The sequence below is a fragment of the Meles meles genome, chromosome 18 (genome assembly GCF_922984935.1).
Source record: "Meles meles chromosome 18, mMelMel3.1 paternal haplotype, whole genome shotgun sequence".
Classification (NCBI taxonomy): domain Eukaryota; kingdom Metazoa; phylum Chordata; class Mammalia; order Carnivora; family Mustelidae; genus Meles; species Meles meles.
Window position 1 is genome coordinate 21,355,087 of NC_060083.1, and position 15,925 is coordinate 21,371,011.

A 15,925-nucleotide genomic window follows, 5' to 3' on the forward strand; every position below is an offset into this window, starting at 1 on the left:
CATTTTACAGGTGGTGAAACTAAGGCTGACCGGCTAGATTTGTGTCCACTCGCAGAGGGAGTGTGGTGACAAGGGGCTGAGACGCCAGGACTGTCTGTCCTGAGGCAGACTGCTGCCTCTTGGATATGGTTGGAGTAACCAACAGTAATGTTGTAGGACCTGTCTTTTTTTTTTTTTTTCTTATTCCAAGCAGTATTATATATGGTGACTTTCTTGGCCCCCATTTGTATAAAATGATACCCTTTTCATAGGTGGTGAGTTGAAGCTGAACGAAGGGGATTTCCCAAAGTCTTTGATCGGGGTGGAGGGATGCTTAGTGAGCACCTCCTGTGTACCCTTGCAGCTGGTACTACCTACCAGCTGCTAAGCCAGGCTGAATGTCAGGACAGGAGTGGGACACACATTCAGTGAAGCAAAAAAATATTGGGGGCAGGGTGTGAGACTTGACCTCCAGCCCACTGTCCTCCGTGGTAGCCAGAGAGCCAATGACTCTTTTCCTCTTGCTGCTGGTCCCTTCGCTGAAACCCCAGGTGCTTTTCTATTCCGGAAAGTTTATATCTTGTGGTTTCGTGGTTAAGAAAAAAATGACACTGTCCCTGAACAGTCCCCTTGTTGGCCCCTGGGCTGACAGGCCCCCCACTGTGGTTTGTCTGGCAAAGAAGCCCCCTGGTGCTTCTGCGACTGTGACCAGCTTTCTATAAAAGAGAGGCAGGCTTGTCTCACTCAGCTGGAAGCTGCTGTACCCAGGGTGAATCCTTTGTGAATGAGAATAGCTTGGCAACTTGGCAGAAACCAAACATGTAGGTGTGGTTTTCTTTACCAGGGGGAAAGCAGCTGCCTGGACATCAGACCTGCTGGCAAGTGGGTCACCATGCGCCCCTGGGTGGTCTTCTTGCCTCGTCTCAGCATGGCCAGGCGAATGGGGGGCTAACTGGGTGTAGGGAGGAGTCCCTTCACGTTCAGCATCGTCCTTCCTGGGGGGCTGCTGTGTGCCATCTTACGGGGATCTCTAGCAGCCTTCAAGAAAAGAAGCCACTCATCCCTCTTCTGGGGAACTTGCCTTGCTTTTTGAGACTCTCAGACTCCTGAGTGATTGTTTGTGCTGTTGGCCTTGGTTTCTGCGACTGTTCTGGTCGATTTGCGTGCCTGTCAGATCTACGAGATGTATCCATTGTGTTCGTGTGTCCATTCGTCCAGCAAGAGGTTCTACGGGGCAAACCTTGTGCCCTGGGAGCTCTGCTGGTTCCTGGTGGGGCCCAGAACACAGACCAGGGACCTGACCTCGTGGAGAGGACAGTCTAAGGAGGGAAACAGACAAGTTAAATATTAGAACTTGGATGTGTGCTGTAGTGGGGGAGGAGGGGGGTGCTGAGGAGCAGGGCTCCCTGCAGGAGTGGAGTTCTAAGCTGAGCTGTGGCTCCAAGGTCTCGGTGGAGAGCCTTCTGGGCAGAGGGCCTTGAGGCCAAAAGGGGCCGGATATGTGAGAGGGGACTGAATTCGAGAAAGCCCAACCCTGGCTCATTGCTGAGGCTGGGCTGCCAGTCTTTATTTATTTATTTATTTTTTTTAAATTTTTATTTATTTATTTTGACAGGCAGAGATCACAAGTAGGCAGAGAGACAGGCAGAGAGAGAGGAGGAAGCTGGCTGCCCGCCGAGCAGAGAGCCCAATGCAGGGCTTGATCCCAGGACCCTGAGATCATGACCTGAGCCGAAAGCAGAGGCTTTAACCCACTGAGCCACCCAGGCGCCCCCGGGCTGGCCAGTCTTGATGTTGACCTGTGACGGCCAAAGTCGTCTGTAGAGTGGACGCATTCTTAATTGGCTTCTGGGGTTCTGGTCCTCCGTTCTCACGGAGTACACTGTTCTTCCCTGCCACTGCCTGCATCCCGACCTCTGTGACTCCATCTGGTTATTTGATGCTTGGCCCTGTCTCTTTGAAGCTGAGGTTGGAGAGGGAAAGAGCAGGCTATGAGAAGCTCTTCAGCTCGGGGATGAGGCCCACGTGTGTCCTTGCCTCCTTCCTTCTTCGGGCTGTTGTGAGCACATGTCGGGTGCCGTAATAGGTGTGTGGGGACAGTCCCTGCCCCGATGGGTACTCATCTGGGGACTTAATGTAGCTGTGGGGTTTTCTGTACTGTAGTTCAATCCGCCCAACAGACCACGGGCTCCATGTCACCACGCCTGTTGTACAGAGGAGAGAACCACGACTCCGAAAAATGAGTCGACTTCCCCGAGATCACATAACTGTTAAGTGGCAGAACCTACACTTGAACCCCAGCGCAGTTCAACTCTGAAGCCTGGTACTATGTCTGCTGCCCTGGGAACTTGAATCTGTTGGGGGCGACCAGGTCAGAAGAGTGAATAATGAGGCCACTGTTATACGGGCTGCCTGCACGGTGTAGACCCCGCATACGCAATGGGAGGCAGGGATTGTGAGTAGGTCTGGGGGTGGGGGTCTTGCCCAGCCCGAGTACACTGTGGCCAGAGGAGGAGGGGACTCGAAGCTACTGCAGGCAGTTGGAGCAGAGGCCCCCGGGTAGGAACGTACTAGAAGTCTTCCAGAAGTCACTTGCAGGCGAGTGTGCACCTACAAGGCAGGGTGGGTCAGGGGTGGAGTGGAGTGGTGAAGAGCCTGGGAAGGAAGGTTGGGGCCACTGATTTCGGAAGTGGCCTGTGGTCACCCTGGGAGGGATGGATCGTTGGACCCGGGAATCTGGATAAGGGACACAAGTGCCTTTGCTTTACCCTAGAGCATAAACGCGGCACTCACATCTTGTTTTTTACCCGTGCTCTGAAGATGTTCCTGGGGACTTAGTTCCGTGATGGCACAGCGAATGCCCTTTTGTGGCAACCCAGGGTTGCCAGTCTCTGCCAAGACTGTTCCATTAGCAGCGACCCTGAGAGGTGCAAAGAATGTTTGATTAGCAGCGTCGTCTTGGGGTATCTGCGAGGCACGTGGTACAGGAAGGCTGGGCTTTGCCTCCGTGGAGGTTTTTCTAATTATCAAAACTGGGAATTGGGTGGAATTATCTTTGTTCCGACTCAGTGTTCCCTCTCTGGCAAACTGTGCCCGCTTTCCACTGAGCCCTTAGAAGGTGGCAGGGCTTAACGGGGCTCAGGACCACATAAGGACCCTTCGCCCTTCTGTCTAGCAGCCTGTGAGCCCAGGACCGAAGTTTCTAGGGAAATTTCAGAAAGGCTGGTGGAGAAGCAGTGGTTTGTTGTCAGTGTGGGTCTCCTTCCACTCCTCACAAGGATTTTTTTTTTTTTTTAAATTTAAGAGAGAGAATGAGAAAGAGCACGGGGGTCGGGGGGAGCAGAGGGAGAAGCAGATTCCCAGCTAACAAGGGAGCCCCACATGGGTCTTGGTTCTAGGACCCTAGGATCATGACCTGAGCCAAAGGCAGATGCTTAACTGAGCCATCCAGGCGCCCTACAGGGATTCTTTGCCTGGGGTCTGGGGATGGGAATCAGGTGGTCCATAAATTTGGAGTGGAAAAAAAGAGGAATCTTTAGTGTCTAAATAAAATTGGTTCCATTTGTAATGCTAAGTGTTTCATTTGAAGCATTATTCTTAGAAAGGGACTGGGGACCTCTCTAGACCGCTGGAGGGGCCTGTGGTCCCCACATGGTCAAGTGCTCCTATTAGGAATTTGGGAGCCTTTCTAGATATTTGAAATATTACATCCCTAATTATTACTACTTTTTAGTATTGTGAGTAATAAAAAGAATCCGTTAGAGAAATATGCTGAGATATTTGCAGATGAGGAAGAAAGGAATGAATTACAAATGAAAACCCTTTAGGAGACTGGGAAGTGGCTCCTCTCGGCAGGGTCCAACAGGACTTGAAATGTTGTGCACACCTTCCAGGGAAGCTTGCAAGTCACCAAGAGGAGGTCCCTAGAGCCCTCATGGGGTCCCTGGGTCCCTGGTCTCAGCCGAGCCTGGCAGCTCCCTGGTTCTCCTCTTGGCGCTGTGAGCTCATTGCCATCTGTTCTGCTCATCTTCCTTTTAATCAGTCCCAGGCCATGACCGAGGTTGGACTGGGACTCCCCCACACATCCCACCCACCTCTACATTCATCAGTACTGTGCAGGGGCACCTCGTTGGAGCCCAGGGTTTGTCAAAGAGAGCACCAGGCTGACCAAAACCAGGCTGTTCTTACTTAAACTTAACCTCTTGGGACACCTGGGTGGCTCAGTTGGTTAAGCGTCTGCCTTTGGCTCAGGTCATGATCCCAGGGTCCTGGGATTTCCCCGCTCAGCGGGGAGCCTGCTTCTCCCTCTCCCTCTGCTTGTGCTCTCTCTCTGTCATATGAATAAAATCTTAAAAAAAAAAAACTTATCTTTTTGAGGTTTTAGCCTTTTGAGAGGCTTTTGAAAACTGTGGACACTTTTCCCTTGGAAAATGCACGGACTCGTACATCTGAAGTCTGCATACATATCGGGGTGTGCCTCCTGAGAGCCTGCTGGTGAGCCCAAGTGGAGGACTGCGGCCAGGCATGGCCGGCCCTTGGTGTGTGCTCCAAGTGCTTCATCTTCCCCCCCTCCCTGAGAGGGAGGTTCTGTTGTTATCCCATTTTCTGGACAAAGAAACTGAGGCTTTTCTGGGCATGGGGGGGTTTAGTAACTCGCCTAGGGTCACAGGGCTAGGGGGTGCCTGAGCCCCTTGATCCCAACCCAGGCAGTCTGATTCTAGGCTGGAAGCCTTCTGAGTGGGAGGTGACTCATTCTCCCCAAACCCCCACATCTTCCATAGCCTCATGTTCTTATCCATCCTCCAACCCTCCCAGGGCAGGAAGCCCTTCTTTTTTTCAGTAGAGATTTTTATTTATCTGACCGAGAGAGAGAGAGAGAGAACACGCAAGCAGGGGGAGCATCAGGCAGAAGGAAAGGGAGAAGGAGAGAGAGAAGCTTAGTGCTCTCCACTGAGCAGGAAGCCCGATGGGCTTGATCCCAGGACCCTGGGATCATGACCTGAGTTGAAGGCAGACACTTAATCTACTGAGTCACCCACGTGCCCCCAGGAAGCCCTTCTTAGGGCTCTACCCCATTCTCTCTCCTGACCAGTGTTGCCCATTGTCCTTAAGGATCATAGTCCTGGGTGTGAGACAGTGTCAGCCAGCCCTGGGGTGAGGAGAGGGTCTTGGGGGCTCTCCAGGTCTTCTGCTGGCTTTCTTGGACCCTTCTCTCCTCCTCCCTCCACTTCCTACTTCACTGGTGTTTGAATGATGGTGGGGGGGCACCCTGCAGGCTCTTGTGCATAGTGCTGGGGGTGTAGAGCGCATGTATGAACCCCATACAAAACGGCCTCCTCTTTCCTGGGCTCCCACAGGCGAAGCTGGTCCGCTACATTTGCAAGCAGCAACAGTGCAAGCTCAGCGTGGCTCCCGGTGAGAGGACCTCAGAGCTCAACAGCTACCCTCGCTTCAGTGACTGGCTGTGCACCTTCAATGTGAGGCCAGAGGTAGTGCAGGTAAGCGGGTTGTGGGGCTGGGGTCTGGAGAGGGGGAATGGTTGGGTGGGGGGTTGTTGGGCATGGGGGACCACACACAAACCTACGGACTGGCCCCTGTGTAAGTGTGACTGGGAGGACAGTGGCCGTGGGAGGGACCCAAGGCACACTAGCTTGTGTCCCGGGGCCACTGCCGAACGAGCTGGACAGCCTGACCACACTGATGGTTCATTGATTTCCCCCTAAGAACACCCGGTGGAAACGTTGGCTGTGTGACAGGCACCGTGCTATCAACACTTTGTCTAGATAATCTCACTTAATTCTCGCGAAACGTTGGCTGTGTGACAGGCACCGTGCTATCAACACTTTGTCTAGATAATCTCACTTAATTCTCGCAAAACCCCGTGAAGGAATTACTCTCTGTTGCCGCTTCATACTTGAGGAAATTAAAGCACAGAACGGGTATGTGACTTGTTTGAAGTCATGCAGCTAGCAAGTGAGCCGCTTTGGGGTTTGGAAACAAGAGCCCGCGTTTAGTTTTCTCTTGTATCTGCTGTATGTACTACTTTCGCCGCTCAGTTCCCTCTTCCCATCCAGCCGGCCTCCCCACCCCTCCCCACCTCAACCAAGTAACTGATCAGCCAGTGAGCCTGGAGAGCATATCCTATGCCAAGTGTCAGGGGCACAGGGCTTCCCCCCGCCGCCCCCCGTGAGGCATCAGTAAATTAGTGCCTAGCAGGTATGGGTCACCCAGTCAGGTCTTTCAAACCCCTTTGATTATAAAATTAAAAAGTTGTTGGCTCTTGCTATTATTTTCAAAGCAACAGGGATTGATTCTTTAGACACACCTTGGAAAACGGAGGAGGAAAAAAAAAGTCACATATATATTCCCACGACTCAGCAGAAGTCCACAGTCATTAAGATTTTGGTATTTCCTTCTGGTTTTCTTCCCCCCGCTAATACTTAAGTCTTCTAAAAGTGTCTAATGGGTCAGACCTGTGCTGTAAGGTAGTTACGAGCCAACGTGCTACTCTGTCCTTGGAACGTGGCAAATCCACACTGAGATGTACGTCTTTTCGAGGCTGGGAGTCCAAAGAGGCGCTGACTTCTGAAGACTTCATATAGAAAAAAAGTAACACGAATCACTTTTCTTGTTTTATATACATTGAATATATATAATTGGGGTCTATTAAGCTAAATAAAATGTTAAAGTTAGTTTCGTGATATACACTCACTTTTTAAAATGTGGCGACTAAAAATGGAAGTATGTGGCTTGCATTGTATTTCTCTTGGGCGACACTGGTTCGAATGATCCTGAATAAACAGTTTTGTTTTGCTCTTACCGTATGCTATTGCTAGCCAGCGTGTTTTCTTTGTAGCTTCACACTTAACAACGCCCCCCCTTTTAAAGTAGCTGCGTAATGTTTGATTGCGTGTAGGGGGTGTGGTGTGTCAGGCGGGGAGGTTCATCCCAGTCCTTGGCTATTATCTGTAACACAGGGTTAATATGATTTCTGCAGCTCTTTGTATATTTAGGAATTTTCCCTGGGAGAGATTTCCTGGACAGGAAATGGCGTGATTGTAAAAGGTCCTGTCATGGGGAGGGGGAGTGGGAGTGCATGGGGGTGAATGAGGGGACCCAGGGGGGCTCTTAACATGTCACACGTGTCTGACCTGACCTGGTGCACGCCTGCAGTTACAAAGCTGGCCGGAAGGGACGCCTGGGTGGCTCAGGGGTTAAGCGTCTGCTTTGGGCTCAGGTCATGATCCCAGGGTCCTGGGATCGAGCCCTGTGTCGGGCTCCCTGCTCGGAGGGAGGCCTGCTTCTCCCTCTCCCACTCCCCCTGCTTGTGTTCCCTCTTTCTCTCTCTGTCAAATAAATAAAATCTTAAAAACAAAAACAAAAACAAAGCTGGCAGGAAGGAGCTGGTTTTTGTGAAGGTTGAGGGCAGCTCCTCTGTGACATGGAGTGTCCTGGGACTTTATTAACACTCAAACACACACATCAGGCCCACCGGTCTCACAGCTTCCTGCTGCCCAGGAAGGAAATCTCAACAACATGGAATGGTTGTCCGTGGTGACGTGTTGAAAGTCATGGACTTGGGAGCTGGGGAGCGTTGAATGGTCAGCCTTTACCCCTCCCCGCCCCCCGGTCGCAGAGATGGGAAGCAGCTTCTCCTCACACCGCATCTATAACACCATGGAGGATGCCGGGGCCCCACAGAGGTAGTGACTTGCCCAGCATCTCACCGGCGTCATCCCTAACTTGACAGGCAGAGACCGCAGGTTTGGAGAGGCTGAAGGGCTCTGGGATGGTCTGGAGCTGGTAACAGGGATGCTCTCGAGGTTCAGACAGGGGCCTGGTGGACTCCAAACTGCGCTCTCACTTCCTTTCTAGGGCCCAAGCCACCTCTGGTAGATGGCTTAGCTGCTCATGGCATTTTTCTTGGGGCTGCCGAGATCTGGAGTGTGAGAGAGGAGCCGAGTGTGCCCAGTGCGGAGGCCGGTCCCAGGGAGGCCAGCTGCCGGGGTGTTTCAGCCCCTGGAGAACCCTGTCGGGGGCAGCTGGCACAGGGGTCTTCCAGGCAGGCCCAGAGGCATAGCAGACACTGAGTGAGGTGGTGTTTGAGTCATGAGGTCATGAGTGTGTCAGAGCCGGCGCTGAATGAGAGGAGGCTTGTCTATAGGGAGGTGTCAGGCGGGTGGGAGAGCCCAGGTGCCTCATGTGGTTTGGGAACCAGGCTGCTATCCAGCCTGGGGGAACTGGGGTAGCGTCTGAGCAGACAGCTCGGTGGGAATGACAGGGTCAGGGTGAGAGACCAAGAGCGTCTCCAGCTGCCTGGTGACCTCCCTGGTGACCTGGAGACCATGAGGCGGCTCAGAAATAACCATGTTTCAGGCGGAGCTCTTGTTCTCCCCTTTCCATTCAGAGACACGTTTTCTTCCCACCTCTGCCCACCTCAGAGAATGGTAGCGTCACCCACGCGGCTGCTCAAGCCACAGCCCAAGAGGCCATCCCCGAGTCTTCCCTTGCCCTCCCTCCCATGTGCGAGGCTTTAGTGAGCCTTGTGGGCTCTACCCCTCAGATCTGCAGACCTGGCCCCTGTCTCCATCCCCAGTGCCGGCACCACGGTTAAGGTCAGCATCCTCTCGCCTGGATTCCTGCAGCAGGCTCTCACCTGTCTCCCTACTTTCATCCACTCCGTTCCACTTCACACAGCAGCCAGAGTGCCCACTAAGAAACATAATATAGATCATGTCATTTTCCAGTGCTTCCCATTTCTCTCTGAATAAATGCCAGATTCCTCACCCTCTTGGGCCTCAGCTGGCCTCTCTGACCTTATCTTTCTCACCCTCCTCTTTGATCCCTTTGGTCTGACCTTTGCACTCCCTCTTCCTCTCCTTGGAGTGCTTTCTCCTTGGCTTGTCCTGTGGACATCCTTTTAGCAGCAGGTCCATTGTCCCTTCCTCCGAGCAGTCTTCCCTGATAACCTGATCTAAAGGTCACTCCGACCCTTTGTTTTCTACCAGTGCACCTTGGCTGATTTTTCTCAATGACGCCAGCCACTTTTTGGAGTATATCTGACTTACGTGTTGTTTGTGGTCTGTCTGCTGTCTCCCACTGGAATACAAGCTTCCTAACAACCCAGCGAGTGCTGGGCTCGATGTGACAGTCAAGAGGCAGGAAGGGTGACTCTCACAGTTATGTGCTGGGTGTCCCAGGAGTTGAGGGTTTGGTCTTGAGTGGGTGGTGACACAGGTTCCTCCTAGGTCTGGCTTTTCATACCCTGCAAGAGAAGCCACTCTAGAATCACAGCCCCAAAGATCTGGCTACCCACAACTCAGCCTCTGGGAAGAACCCTGGGGAAGTTGGTGCCCTTGGGAAGGCTGGGATAGGCCAGCACCCCGAAGAGTCCTTGGGTCTCTTTGGCACTCCTCTTCTGACCATATCAACATGCTTCACTCATTAAGGGGTTGTGGTTCTGGGAGCCCGACTGGCCTTCCTCTGTGAGGCCTCTGTAGTCTGGTTACAGGCTGCACCGGGACCTACATGCCTCTTGCACTCTGAAGCGCTTGTGAGGTCAAGTGCTTAGAGGCATAGTGGTGTTCACTGGGTTGGAGGAGAGGAAATTCTGGCACTTCCCTCACCTTTCATCCTCAGCTGCTGTTAATTCCTGGGTGAGAGCCAGCCCCACAGAGACTGCTGGAGGTTTGTGCACAGGTAGCTCGAGACAGCCATCTGGGGAGCGAAAAGCAGGGGGGAGTCAAGGAAGGTGGGGAGAGCAGGGGCTGGCTGGAGGCAGCGTTCTGAGTCAAGAGGTAGTGGGAGTCAGTTCAAGGCCTAAGAAGGGCAGCAGGAGGACAAATGCTGGGGCCCGGGCTGCCTCCTGCGCCCTTGCCAGCTCCAAAGCTCACTCATGGGCATTCTTACCCAGAGGTTGGAGGAACTGAGGCGGAGAGGGTGGGAGCAGGAAGAGGGTGGGCCAGGCTGCCTGAGAGTACCTAGGGCGTGGGCCAGCAGCTTTCTGCTCGGGTTTTAAGAATCACACGGAGCCATTGGCCAGGTATCGGTATATCCTCCCTGAGCTTTCCAGACCCCTTTTCTCAATCTCATTCTATTTCTTCCCCTCAGATCTCAGGTTGGTTCTTAGGCCCAGGCCAGAGAATGCTGAAGGTTGGAAAGGAAGGCTGTTTTCATTAGTAATCCTAGCCTCTGCTCATTGGGCTGGGGGCTGCCTGGCCGTGGCTCTGCAACTGGATTCTCTCCTTGTACCTGCGGGGGATGCACAGTGATGGGGGCCCGGAGTTAGAACAGCATCCCGGCACACAGGCCTCATAGTGGGCCCAGGGGGTGTGGGTCTTATTTTCCACTCAGACAGTTTGGACTCTGACACCCTCCCTCCCCTGCTCACCCTAGACGCTGATGGGTCTTGTGGGCTTGTAGCTGGAATTGGTTCTAAAACTTCCACTCACCAAAGATAGATGCAGGTCTCAAGAAACTGAAGCTCCAAACACCATAAAATCCCATGCTTTGCCAAAAAAAAAAAAAAAAGTGACCTCGGAGATAGAACCCTTTAACATATTTTTTTTTTTAAAGATTTTATTTATTTGATAGAAACACAGCAAGTGAGGGAACACAAGCAGGGGGAGTGGGAGAGGTAGAAACAGGCTTCCTGCTGAGCAGGGAGCCTGATGTGGGGCTCAAACCCAGGACCCTGGAATCATGACCTGAGCCGAAGGCAGACGCTTAACGACTGAGTCACCCAGGTGCCCCAGAGCACTTTAACTTCTGAATGTCATCTGAACATTGCTTATTTTATTAAATCAATGTTTTATTTTGGAATTGTTGAGATTTATGGAAAAATTGCGGTGATTGTACAGAATTCCCATATATGGCCTTCACCCAGATTCCCGCCATCATTATCATTATACGTTCCTGCAGTGCGCATTTGTCAAAACTAAGAACACAATGTTGGTACATCACTGTTGACTGAATTCCAGACTCTCTTTGGATTTCACCAGTTTTTCCGTTAGAAGCTTCCTTCAGTTCTAGGAGCCAATCCAGGATAGCACATTGTTCTTATTTACATACAAATTTGTTTCCTTTTTATTTTTGATAGTTGCTAAAATGGGCTCATACAGTATTTTTTCAGTCTGAATCTCATCTTTGCGTGAGTCATACAAATCCATCTCATTCCTCTTTAATAGTAGAATCGTTAAGAGGGAAGATTTCCTCAAGCCAGCCTAGCAATGACTGGGTGAAGGGTGCCCATGGGCGCACGTAGAGGCGCACGCAGAAGGCTTCAGCCTGCGTGCATAAGCGTCCATCTCCAGTTGGAGATGGAGATGGAGGCTTTAAAACAGGGTCCTGTCTATGTGGCCTTTCTTTTTTTTTTTTTTTGGTTGGTTGGTTGGCTTTTAGGAGACAAGGTCTGAATCATGAAGTCTGGCAGTTTCCTTTGCTGAGCCATCCATGCTAAAGAGCCCCAGACCTGGTGTCACCCATGGTAGTGGGAGCTGTCCCTTCGGCCTCCGTGTTCTCTGCGTATCTTGCCCCCCCGCCCCCAGAAAATAGTACCTTTCTGCTGTATGAAGAGGGGGCTGGATGCAGACGTGGCCCCAGGCTGGTAGTGGCCCTTCCTAGTTTCTGGTGTGGAGGCAGGGCCTCTCCTCCCCTCCTTTCCTTTCTGAGTTAGATCTCTGCAGCTCCAGAGCCCGCAGTGGGTGCTTCTGACATATGTGTTTTTTGATTCTAACCCCTCTGGAGACCAGCAGCTCAGGGGACACCTTCATACGTTGACCCCACGTACACTAGATCTTCCTCTAGAGCGACACTGTCCAGTAGAACTTTCGGGACCATAGCAGGATTCTTTACTGCCGTACCCGACGTGGTAGCCACTAACCGCGTGTGACCATGGAGCACTTGAATATGATGAGTGCGACGGGGAAGCCAAAATTTAGATTTTGTTTTATTGGAATGAATTTTCACTTAAAGAGACATACGACCCTCGCTGTGTTGGACAGTGCAGATCTGGAGCCTGCCCTGGAGGGACCCCATGCTCACAGCCAAGATGCTAGAGACACTCCCCCCACCCCAGGAGCTCACAGGCTACCGTGAGACTTGCTGAAAGCTGATATCAAGCACCCTGATGGAAGGCAGCCTGGGGTCCGGGGGAGCAAGCTGGTAAACCCACCCTGGGAGGCTGGAGAAGGACCAACACCAGGGGATGGTTCCCCTCAGAGCTGGGAGCTAGGCTGAGCTAGGAAGGGCAAGAGGGCAGGAACGGTACCAGCAGAGCCCCTGAGGACCGAGAGTGCTCTTTGGGCCTCCCAGGAAGTGTTTGCAAAGGGCTTGGCCTGGGAAGAGACGGGAGAGCAGACTGTCACTTTGTGGAAACCTTCGTGTAGGGGCATTTATCTGGAGACCAGCACCATGCCTGTGTGTGTGTGAAAGAGGGAGAGAACACTAGAATTTTTTTAGGGACACTAAAACCCCTGCTGGTGAGAAGGCTGGGTTCATCATGAGGACAGTGAAAGGTGAGCCTTTGCTGGTGTGGGAACCTGGGGCACCGCATGGAGGAGGGGCTCTCAGGCCTAGCACCAAGCACGAGAGTGATTCGGAGCAAAGTGCCTCCACCCTCTCCAGACACCTAGAGTCACACACTGTGACTCATTCCACCCTCCCCTGCCAGACCTTCCACAGGCTAAACATCACAGCTTCATGTTCTGGCTGCAGCTCAGGGGGGAAATGATTTCAGAGCCTGCTGGCATGAAGCCATGTTTTCTGGTTCAGCAATTTCCCTGTTGGAAGTTGCTAGAGGAAGTGGTGAGCACTGGCTGGGATCCATCCTAGCCATGAGAGGTGGGCGCTGCAGAGGCCAGGATCCCAGGGCCCAAGCCAGAGGCCATGGGCTCCCCTGAGAAAGCTCTTACTGGTGGCATTTTCTGAACTGAAGATGCAGGCGAGTCCGGTAAGGGGCTTTTGTTAAAGCCCTGACAGGGCAAGTTTCTCTATCCCTTCTCCTCTACTACCCTCACGTTCCCGTGTTTGAAATCAGGCCTTCTCTTGGGGATGGGAAGGGAGCTCCTTGGGATCTGCCGCCATCTTGGTTTCCCATGGCTGGGACTGACCGTGGCCCTGTGTGGGCCCCGGTGGGTGGGCTGTGTGAAGCCAGAGGCTGTGGAAGAATAAACCAGGAAAGTGAACTGGTGTTTGGCTCCTGGGTTCAGCTTTAATGCACATGAATCCTGCTGTCAGTCTTCGGTCATCCCCACCCTCTCTCCGGGGAGCCAGAGGCCACACTGTTCAATGGCCTTGCTCTTGTCTGCAGGGAGCGCCTCTGAATGCAGCATACACTCTCTCTGGGCTGTGTGGGGGGACCCAGGCCAGCTTGTTGGCCCCAGTGGCCTGGGGCTGCTTGCCACTAGGGATTTGAGGCATCAGGACCAGCCCAGCGGGATGGGGAGATGGAGGCCCGGGGAGAGGGCTGCTGTGTCCGTGTCACCCAACCAGTCAGAACAAGAGCTGGAGGTGGGGTATGGAAGGAAGTGGCATTTTGTGCACTTACCATCCTATTTAATCCTTGCACCTGGGGGAGGGGGTGGGAGAGACCCCTGGTCCCCATTCTATGGCTGAGAAGACTGAGGTTCAGAGAAGTCAAGGGACCTGTCAGGGTCATACAGTGAGATGATAGCTGGGTCAGGATTCTAAAGCCAGTCTCCCTTCCTTGACTCAGCTTCTTACTTAGATTAGCCCAGCCTGGGTAACTATAAGCTGTTGTGTGATTGAATTGAACTCTTTCAGGATGCGGTGGCACAGAGGGTTAAGCGTCTGCCTTCAGCTCAGGTCGTGATCCCAGGGTCCTGGGGTCGAGCCCCACATCAGGCTCCTTGCTCTGCGGGGAGCCTGCTTCTCCCTCAGCCTCTGTCTGCCACTCCCCACTGGTTGTGCTTTCTCTCTTTCTCTCTTTTTCTCTCTGGCAAAAAAATAAATAAATAAAATCTTCAACAAGAAAATAACCTCATCTCTGTCTCCCTCCTTCTCTCCCTCCCCCTTCCTTCCTCCCTCCCTCCCTCTGACCTTCTTTTCTTCCTCTCCTCCTCCACCTTTTCCATAAGACCCACTCATTCTATATCCATTGATCACTTACTCTGATTAATTACCACTGGAGATTAATTGATGCACAAAATACAGTCTTCCCTGGGGGCTTATCAGGTGGTGGAATGTACACAGCTACAAATAGCCACCATGGAAGCAGGCTGACGGGCCCCAGGGGAGGAAGGGCTGAGATGGGGCCTGATACAGAGCTGAGGGCCTTCCTGCGTTGTCTCCTGTCCACCCAGCCATGCACTCATTCGGTGTATACTTAGCTCCTATTAGGTGCCAGGCCCTGTTCTAGGTGTTGGGCCCAAGTTCCCATCCTTACTGAGCTGGCATACATCCATCCCTCTCTCCAGTCGATGAAGTGGTTTATTTTCTGAATCTGAGCCAGAATGCTCTGTTTTAAGCTTTGAGTGTGAGGTTGCCCCTGGTTTTTAGAAACCTGAAAAAACCAGAGCATGATGTTCTGGTTAGCCCCCCCCCCATACTGGTTGGCATTTATAAGGGTGAGCCCATCTCCTCAATCCTCTGGATTTCTGGGCTGCCAAGCCCAGTGAAAGTAGATTAGACCGGGGATCCTGTGCCATTCGGGCAGGAATCTGGCTGTTTCCTTTGCTGCTCTGTCTCTGCCTCCTGGCACAGTGAAGGTGTCTTGTTGAATGAATGACTTCAGATCAGATCAGGGGAAGAGTTTTGGTCCCTTGGGCTGAGGTCTCAGGAGTGTTCTCGTCTGGGCTCGTGAAGGTTGAGTTTTGGGGACCTCTGGGGGTTGGTGCCTGGGGGCTGCCAAAGGCGGCTGAGGGTTCCTGAGCTGGCTCCGCTGTGCTTGGGGAGGGGCTGGACTTGGTCTAGCTGTGTGCCTGTAGCCCTGCTGTGGGATGACTTTGGCTTAGAGTGTGCCTGAGCCGCCTCTGGGGCCACCCAGCTCCTGGGCTGTTAGTTTCTATTGGGTGTCCCTTCCTCCGGGACTGGCCTCAAAGGCAAGATTGCTCTAGAACACATCTAACCAGCCTAGATACATCACTGGGAAATTCTTGCATCAGCATCCCCCTGTTCTAATTATTGTAAACAAAAGCCCCCTCTCACTACCCTTCTTTTAAAAGAAAATCAACGTAGGCATTTTGGTGGCTTGGTTCTCATCCATATGCTTTTGGGCAGGTAGCAAGATTGGAAATAGGCAGCCCAGAACCTGGTGTTGGGAGGCAGACAGAAACTTGATTTTGCTCCTTGTTCATGGACAAATCTCTTACCTCTCAGCTTGTTTACTCGTCTGTCGGTTGTCTAGCTAGAAACTAAGCAGTCACTTCTCATTACTTCTGCTTCCTTACCTCCACAGTGGATTAACTAGCAAAGCCTGCTGGTTCTATTTCCAAATATATATCCCAAACCCACTTATGTCTCTTTTTTACTATGCCCCCTGCCACCCGAGGCCTAGCTACTACACAGACTTGTGCAGTAGCACCTACATTACTCGATCTACTCTTGCCCTCTCCTTCATTTTGTTTCATTTTTATAAGCCAGGAGTGATTTTTCTTAAAACCCAAATCTGATCATCTCACTTTTCTGAGTACAGTCCTTCATTCAGTGTCTTGCCCTCAGCATAAAATCCAAACCCCTTCACTGTTACCGTAAGGCCCCGAAGTATTTGACATCTGCCTCCTACCTCCACACCATCTCCTGCCCCTCCTTACTCTTTGCCTTGTGTTAGAACATGCCAGCTTTCCTGTCATAGTTCAGGGCCTTTGTATGTTCTGTTTCCTTTGCCTGGAAATTTCTATACTCTCATGGCTAGGATCTTTAGAAGTGTGATCTTTAGCGAGGCCACCCTGTCTAAAATTAGATGTCCCCCCCCCCCATGTCTCAACAT

The 15,925-nt window shown here is 52.2% G+C and overlaps 1 protein-coding gene across 7 annotated transcripts in view; it reads left to right on the plus strand.

The window, feature by feature from the left end:
• The window catches only part of KSR1 (kinase suppressor of ras 1), a 155,119-nt gene that overhangs the window by 74,918 nt on the left and 64,276 nt on the right, over window positions 1-15,925 (plus strand). For all 7 annotated transcript variants that reach the window (XM_045986491.1, XM_045986485.1, XM_045986486.1 and 4 more), the window contains one exon: window positions 5,337-5,477. In XM_045986491.1, the coding sequence (XP_045842447.1) occupies window positions 5,337-5,477 (141 nt within the window). The remainder of the gene's footprint in view (window positions 1-5,336; window positions 5,478-15,925) is intronic.